Source organism: Eupeodes corollae, chromosome 1 (assembly GCF_945859685.1).
Source record: "Eupeodes corollae chromosome 1, idEupCoro1.1, whole genome shotgun sequence".
Lineage (NCBI taxonomy): Eukaryota > Metazoa > Arthropoda > Insecta > Diptera > Syrphidae > Eupeodes > Eupeodes corollae.
Window position 1 is genome coordinate 230,818,492 of NC_079147.1, and position 8,594 is coordinate 230,827,085.

General features: G+C 37.0%; 1 protein-coding gene across 2 annotated transcripts; it reads left to right on the forward strand.

The window, feature by feature from the left end:
- Positions 1 to 247: 247 nt before the first annotated feature.
- On the forward strand, positions 248 to 7,056 carry LOC129941758 (centrosomal protein of 131 kDa). 2 transcript variants are annotated; one of them, XM_056050474.1, is made up of 14 exons: positions 248 to 418; positions 473 to 679; positions 747 to 955; positions 1,011 to 2,152; positions 2,232 to 2,352; positions 4,547 to 4,684; positions 4,748 to 4,985; positions 5,052 to 5,234; positions 5,303 to 5,520; positions 5,586 to 5,811; positions 5,877 to 6,088; positions 6,168 to 6,339; positions 6,449 to 6,570; positions 6,683 to 7,056. In XM_056050474.1, the coding sequence occupies exons 1-14, from the start codon at positions 392 to 394 to the stop codon at positions 6,813 to 6,815; spliced, it is 3,348 nt and encodes a 1,115-aa protein (XP_055906449.1). In that variant the 5' UTR covers positions 248 to 391; the 3' UTR covers positions 6,816 to 7,056. The 2 variants fall into 2 exon arrangements, with proteins under 2 accessions (XP_055906449.1, XP_055906450.1); XM_056050475.1 differs by lacking the exons at positions 248 to 418; positions 473 to 679 and having other exon boundaries at positions 824 to 955; positions 1,027 to 2,152.
- Positions 7,057 to 8,594: the final 1,538 nt, after the last annotated feature.

The following is an 8,594-nucleotide window of genomic DNA, read 5'->3' on the forward strand; positions in this document are numbered from 1 at the left end:
CCCTTTGCTGTTGGCAGCACACCTTTGTTGTTATAAGGGTTGAAATAGGACACAACACATAAAACAGAAAACACCTGTCCACCCTTAAAATTCACTCTGTTGTGACCAAATTGTAGGCAAGGTGAAAACCTTTGTGTATGGCATGCATCATTCACCGTCACAGCCCATGTAGGAATCAATAGAGCAATGTTTAAGTAAGTCCAAGGAACTACCTTCACAAACCTTCCAACTTTTTGCCACCTTAGTTGTCCGTTTGTTAGTATCCGTGTCAGTCGATATATAAATATACAAACATTAAACAAGGATTTTTGTCACATATACAAAATTTCTTAAGCTTAATGATTCAAAAGCTTTCCACTTCCACTTTAACACCGATAGCCACTCTTTTAGTATGGATTTGAGTTTGAAAGGATCACAGGTGAGACTTGAGAGCAGTAGTCAAAGAAATATTTACTTAAATTTATTTTGACAGATAAATTTAGTCTTACGGCATAAGCCCAAATCATTGAATGCTAAGCAAACACCATTTCTCCAACGTCCAGGTTCTGCCTCGGTACTTCGACGAGGACGCATTTCTCCATTTTTAAAGCGACCCCAATCGGCAGATGCAAAATATTCAAGGTGCTTCGGTGGTGGAAGCTACATAGAAGGCGAATGCAGTGGAAAATTAGTCCGAAATGTAAGTTCGTTTGTATTTTGCCCAAGAAAAATTACATAATTATACAATATTTAATTTTATTTCGCAGAAACGATACCTATCGGTTTCTTCGTCTAATCTTTTGAAAATATTGCTTGATGAACCTATAAAACGTTCTTGGTTGTGCCGAGACCAATCCGATGATCAGCAGTCTGAAACTAGCACTTTCAGAAAGAGTTCTAGTGCAAACAACTTGGGAAGATCAAGAAAAGACTCATTGGAAATTAGTAGCCAAGAAGGAGATACAACTTCGACAAGGTAAAATCTCCATTCTGATAGTTTCCATCATTTCTATTATAAATAAAGATTTAAGGTCTTCCAACCAACAGCTTCAACAGAGAATGAACCCTTCTTCATCTTCTTCGCTTACTAACTTTTGCAAGGAGAAATCATGTCAATCTAATGACTTTTGGCACACAAAGAAGCCCGATCTTCCAGGGAGAGTTTCCTTCAGTAAGGCTTCCGACAACACGCAAGACCTTGACGCACTCAGTGACTGTGACAACGATAAGCAATCTTATTTCTACGGTTCCAAGAAGTCAGTTCACTTCGGATCCTCTAGTGAAGTCCAAGCAGAGACATTTGAATACCCAAAGTGTCCATCCGAGAATTGTTCCTGTAGCACTCGGAGCTCATCAACTGCCAGTGCTCATGATTCGCCAAAAAAATGTGAACTTCCGCATTCGAGTTCGACATCTCCAGAAAAATCCAAGAATCGAGAAAGTGAAAGTGAAAGTGACGTGATTCGACAGTATAAAAATGTAATTGGTGAGCAATCTTCAGAATGCTCTTCTATAGTTAAGAATATTCTTCAAGATCTAGAACCAAAACAACACTGCCAGCTTAATAACATGGAACCATTGCCATTACCATCGCTTGGGCATTACGCTCAATTAGAGAAGCAGAATAATTTTGCTGAAGTAAACAGTAAAAACTCCACGATAGAAATGTACAAACAGACCAAGAGGAATCTTGTTCTACCAATCACTGCCGTATCCGTTCCAGCAGCACCCTCAAGTGAGTCAGTTATTAACAACTATTTAAAGGTTACTGCAAGTCCTATTGTCACAACGAAAAAACGTTCAAACAATAGACCTCCTTCTGCGACAAAAGAACGAAGATCTAAATCTGCTTCAGGAGCTGAAAAGTCACTTTCTAGCCATGTAGGTGGAGTGAAACATAAAAGGGGCTTCGGGCCATATCGCGAGGATTCAAATCTGGACGAATTTCAATTGGACAAGGTCGATAGTTGGATGTCTGCTCAAGTAACTCAACAAGAACGCGTCGTCAGTGGAGACCTTGAGAAATTTTCCAAAGATAGCATTGACGGAGATGAGGATTCATCAACACAGGACAGTTCGCAGATTTCAAAATCAGATGAAAACTCACAAGATGATTCGACTTATGAGGAGATAGTTTCAGTGATTAAGGAAATTGAGGAGGACAAGAAAAAAGGTATGTTCGAGTATAGCTTTGTAATTGTATTTGTAATAGGAACTATAAGATGAAATAAATCAAAATTTCGTCTGTTTAGATAACTATGCGGAAAGGACGGTGGAAAACGAGCTTAAGCTAAATTCTATTGCTCAATTGGATCCTGATGAAATAGAACCACCAACATCATCAAACAATGCAAAGTCACCCGATAAATACAGGTACTGAACTATAAAATTTTGTTTTATCTGTAAAAAGTTCAAAATTTTAAAAGATTAAACAAAATTTTAACCAAATTTTGGAATTTTTAGTTCCGAAATCACTTTCATTATCTTTGAAACAAACTGATTTGAGATATTGACAAAATAATTTTTTAAAGTAATTTTTTTGTTTGGGGTTTTGTATATTTACTATTTATGTTTAAGGACAGAATTTTGAAGTCGTTGCCGTTGCTAGAGTTGCTAACATATTTAAAATTTTAAAAAATTGGAAAATTGATATTTTTTAAGTTGTGGGTCTTTTATAAATAATATTTTAAATAGTTTAACTTTTAACAGCATAAGCAAAAATCATTTTTACAAAGTTCAAAAATTCGGTTTTTGTTTTTGAAAATTCGATTTACACCGAAATAATTGCTTGCTAACATAATGGTGGCGGTACATTCCGGAGCGGACCAGGGTCTCAACAAACATGCGCTTCCAGCCATATCGGTCCCTAGCTAGCTGTCTCTAGATCCACACGCCAAGTTGATTTGAGGTTTTCTCACACTATGCGTGCGCCACCTGAGTCGCGGTCTTCCTCTACTGCGCTGTCTCTGGAAAATCGATTCGAAGACCTTCCGGGCTAGAGCATTGATGTCCATTCACTATATATGACCCAGCCATCTAAGTCGTTGGACTTTAATTCTGTTAACCAGGCCAGTGTCGCTGTACAGTAAGAAAAGTTTTTCGCTGTAACTTCTCCTCCATTCTTCATCTACACAGACGTCCCGAAGAATTTTTCTTTCGAAGCATCCTAAGACGCTCTTATCTTTCTTTGACAGGGTCCAGGCCTCAGCGCCATATATAAAACCGGCATGATGAGTGTCTTATAGATGTTGATTTAAGATGCTCTAGAGAGGACTTTACTACTCAAATGCCTTCAAAGTCCAAAGAAGCAGCGATGTGCAAGAGTCGTCGTTCAATGTCCTATTTTTGATGACAGCATATACTCTGTCCATCTTCTCCGCTTCCTCCGCAATGCTCAAAAACACTCCACTCACATCACGCTTTGATTTTCCAATTATGTGAATATCATCTACGTATCCAAGTAATTGGAGATTGGGATTGACGGTTGAGTTTTGCACAATTCTTTCCAGAACGATGTTGAAGAAGTCGCATGACAATGCATCGCCTTGTCTAAAACCTTTTTTGACATCAAATGCATCGGTAAGATCTTTTCTAGCCTTGATAGAGCAGCGTGTATTCTCCATTGTCATGCTGCACTAACTAATAAGTTTGACAGGGATGCCAAAACTAGACATTGCTCTGTAGAGCTCTTCCCTATCGAGATAGTGGGTATCGATTTTAAGTTCCTGGGTTTTTCCGAGGTTTGCCGTAGATATTTGGACGATAGTGGACACACTGATAAGAACCTATCAGGTTGTTGACGAACGGCATCAGGAGTTTAAATAATACGGCAGAGAAGTTCTTATATGCAATGTTAAGAAGACTAAAGCTTCTGTAGTTAGCACAATTTATAGGGTCTCCTATTTTATGTACCGGGCAAACTATGCTGAGATTCCACTTATCGGGCATGATTTCTTCCGACCATATTTTGCAGATGAGTTAGTGCCAGATCCCTACCAAGTCTTCGTATGCTGCTTTGAATAGTTTGGCAGCGATTCCGTCAGCCCCAGCAGCTTTGTTTGACTTCAGCTATCTTCACTTCGTCGAGGTCGGGTAGACAGAATTGTTGCTCTGCGTTGTCTAGGTTGAGTGGTTCTATCTTTCTTACAGCGGAATTCGATTCGTCATCGCCGTTATATAATTTGAAGAATTTGTATTTCCATACTCTTAAGATAGATTGCGATTCTACTACGATGTTCCCCTGATCGTCCTTACATGCTCCGGTTCGTGGCTGGTACCCTTGGGAGGTTATTTTGTACCTTCCGGTAAAATTAACGAACCTCATTCCTGTTGTGACATCCCTCTATCTCCTCGATCGAGCTCTTCTCATGCTCAGTCGTATATTCTGAAAGTTCCAGAAATCTGTAACAATGCTCAGAACAATTTGGAAACACTGCGTTTTGGATACTGGGTCAAAAACTCTAATTTTTGGGTATTTAAAAAAAAAATTAGAATAACTTTCTAGTTTTGCACAAACAACTAATTTCATAACTACTTAATCTTTTATTAATTTTATTTTTCTTCTCAGAGACATTTTAAGTTACCTTGATGATGTGGAAAACAGTTGTGACAAGACGCTGCTAGAAACTCGTAGATCTATCCCCGAATCCAATCGTTCTGAAATCGAATTCGTTGTGGAGCCCGATATAGCTGAAGATGTTCCTAAGTATAATTTAATAATATTATTGTTAAATAGCTTCTTCAAATTTTATTATTTCTCCCATTGCAGACTTTCAGATCTTTTAATGCTTCCAAATCACCAACTAGCCCGTCGTGTGATAAGTCTCAGTCTACGTGCCAATGAACTTGCCAATGCAGTACTCCTTTCAAAGGAGCATCTAATAAAAACTCGTAACGAAAAACAAAAAGGACTTCGGACTGAGAAACAAAACACAGCTAATCGTTTGCGCGAACAAAAGAAACATTTCGAGGGAATTGTTTCTCGCCATCAGGGTTTCATTGAGCAGGTAAAAAGAGATCCATGAAAAAAGGAGTTAAGACAAAAAGAAACTAAAAATCTGTTTTCCCAATAGCTTCTTAAAGATAAAGGCTCCTTATGTGAAAAAGTTGCAGCACTTACGCGAAGACTCGAGAGTCAAAATCAGGCATGGGAGCATAAATTGGAAACTGAAGTGGCGCGAGTCAAAGAGACAACTCTAGCAGGGGAAAAAATTCGTCGTGAACGATGGGTCCGCGACAATACTAAGAAAATCAAGGTAAAATATTTGAAACAATCATTCGAACAACATCATCTAGGACTTATCATGCTATACATATATTGCAGGAACTTACTGTTAAAGGATTGGAAATGGAAATCAATAAAATGACATGTGAACATCAACGAGAAATCACAGAGTTAAAACGAGCACATCAGCAGCAACTATTAGATGCCGTAGATGAGGCCCGTATGAAGCATGACCAGATTGAACATAGCATAAGAGAGTCTTGCGCTCAAGACCGCGAAACTATAATTGAAAAGGAACGTAGCGCAATCAGAGATAGGTATAAGATTGCGATTGGTGTTACTCTGTGCAAACCATTATAATTTCTTTTGAACTTAATTGAAGGTATGAAAGACAACTTCAAGAGGAAAGATCAAAATTCGACGAAGAAAAGGCAAAGTTATGCGAAGAGCTTGCTACGGAACGCGAAAGCCATCAAGCTGATTTGAAGGATAAAGAATGTGAGATGCAACGGAAAAAACTCGAAATGCAGCGCGAACAGGAAGATGCCGTTGAAAATGCGACAAGGGAATTGGTCGAGAAGATGTCCAGGATTGAAGAAAAATACCAAGTGAGTTACTGTGTTATGATTTTGTTCTTAAAAGCTCCCTTAATGTTGTATATTATTGATTCAAGAATCGGGTCAACTCTATGGAAAAGCAATACGAATCTGACTTTGAAATCTGGAAAAAAGAATACGAAAACGAAGCAAAAATGCGTCAAGTTGAGAGTGAAAATGCAATTCGTCAGCATTATCGTATTGAAAGGGATCGCCAAATTGACACCATTGTAACAAGAATGGATAACGAAGCCTTAAAAAATCAAGAAGAATTTGAATCAAAAATCGAGTGAGTTTAAGAGCTCTAATATGCTAACAAAACAAAATGTAATTATTTTGAAAAAAATCACTAATAATTAATGTTCTAGACGATTAAAGGAGAAATACGAAAAGGACATCTTAGAAGCAGAAACAGTCGAAAGAAATTTACGTGAAAAATATAACGAGACAAGAACCCGTCTGGCCGAATCTGATGCTCAGGTTAAAAATAGCCAAGCTGAATTAAAACAATTGCACATAGAACTCGACCATAGTAAGAAGGTTAGTAGACCTCTTGGTGGCGATAGCAGAAGGTTTTGGCCAGCCAAAAACCCTCTGCCTCTAATCACATTTAAATTTACTTTTTAAACGTCTGTCTCTTCTCCTATAGATGTGTAATGAATTTCTTGTGGAACGTGAACATCTGCGGGACAATGTACGTTCTGAAATTGCAACTGAAGTGGCTACCCTTAAATCGGAGCGCGATAATGAGATTCAAAAGATACACAAAAGGTATAACCTGAGTGTTGTTACATTGCTGCTAAAGTTGTTAACGAGAAGGATTTGCCTTAATTAATTGGAATTAAACAATTCTTGTCTTTTTTGCCATTTTATTTTAAAACAGAGTTCAACAAGCCATCGAAAAGAAGGACACAACAATTGAATTACTACAAAAGGAGAACGGTGCTCTACGGGAGAGATGCATCAAGCTGGAGGCAATTATACGCCAGCAAAGGAAGGACTATTGTGTTAAATGAAAAATTTCCTTTTCCCTTTTGCTACTGGTGGTGATGGTGATGGTCGGGTTGTGGCTCGTAGGGTTGCGATGGCCTCCAGTAATGTCAGAGATTTTTAATTTAAGTATTTTTTTCGTTTATATTCCTTTTCTTTTAACTTTTCTGTGCTGCTGATAAATATAATAATAAATTAATAAATTTAGAAAAAAAAAACTTTGATAATTAGTAGGTAATTAAAATTTTTACTTGGATTTAAAATAAATTATGTTTCTTATAGCTGCAAGTTCCCAATTTCCCTTACCCATTAGGTTTTTTATGTAAATTGATACGAAAATATCCTTTTTGTGGAAGCTATCCTAGACTTCAACTTATTTCCAATTCCGTTTTATTCGCACTTTTTCAAATTCCAATCATCTTTAACACAGCAGTTGACCGAATTCAGAGATGATATCAAAATTGAAGTTAAAAACCAAGTTGCGCGTTGTTTATCTTAATTTGCGTAACCTTCAATTCAAGAGTTTAAGTAGTATTCACATGAGCGCGACCAACGAACGACGAATGAATCCCAAAATGTGAGTTTATATACGTTTGAAGACATATTTCCACACAAATTCTTAACAAAACGAAAGCAATATAGTTTCTATTTGATTTATGATACATTCTTTTACTTTTCATTATAATATATTAATAAATTTAAGAAAACAAATTTATTCGTCGCGAAAAAAATTATAGTTGATACGAACTGTCAAACTTTATTCGCGTTCCACATTATCCACACTCGCAACGAATAAAATAATCGCGCGTACTTAACCTCAAAAATCATTCTTGTTTTGGTTTCGGTGGTGAATGATGTTCCTCTGTGGCTTCATTCGCGACGAATTAAAAACCCTCATGTGAAAGAAACGTCAAAATCGACGAATATTCGTTCATTCGTTGGTCGTTGGTCGTGCTCATGTGAAAAGTACTTTAGAGTTTGAGAATTTATTTGCTTCTGCTTTTGAAAATTTTGTCTGAGAATTGTTTTCCAGATTTAAATAATTTTATTTTAAATCTGAAACGATGAAATGATTACAGCCAGTTTCAAAGTTTTAAAATCAATTTAAAACTCGATCTAATAACTCATGGTTTATCTTTAAAATTTTTAAAAATGTTTAGAACTCGAGTATTTCTTCACTTTTTATAATTTTCTTAGAATTCAGAGTGAATTTATTATAGAGTTTTAAGAACTTAGACCTTTGTTGAATAAAACAAAGTTCTAACGAATATTAAACAACCTTCAAAGCACCTGGTATAATTTTTTGACATACATTTCTGACATTCTATCGAGTAATAATACATATTAAATGGTTGTCAGCTTCGATTTAGCGGTAAACAATTGTGTCCTTAATTTCAGTTTATTAAATTAATTGTAGAATTGTCCCTGCACATCAATAAATTCGGTTAATAAAACAATATTACCTGATCATTAAATTGTTCAAAGAATAAAAAAAAAAACATTACTAATCCGATTTCTTGGTGGTGCAAAATCTTATCGTCACCTCCTAGTGCTGGAAAGGTGAACTAACGACGAACGTTGGATGGACGGCAAAGCAGAGCAGCTTGCCGATGTCCTCGCCGAACTCAAAGCTGATGTGACAGCCCTCCAGGAAATGCGATGAAGTGCCAGGCAGTAGGAAGATTGAAGGCTATGATTTCTACTGCGGCAAGTGTCTACTTGATGGGAGGTAGGGCTTATTTGGAGGTGGTTTTGCTGTCAGAATGAAACGAAACGAGTTTTAAGCTTTCAGGAAGCAAGCGAAA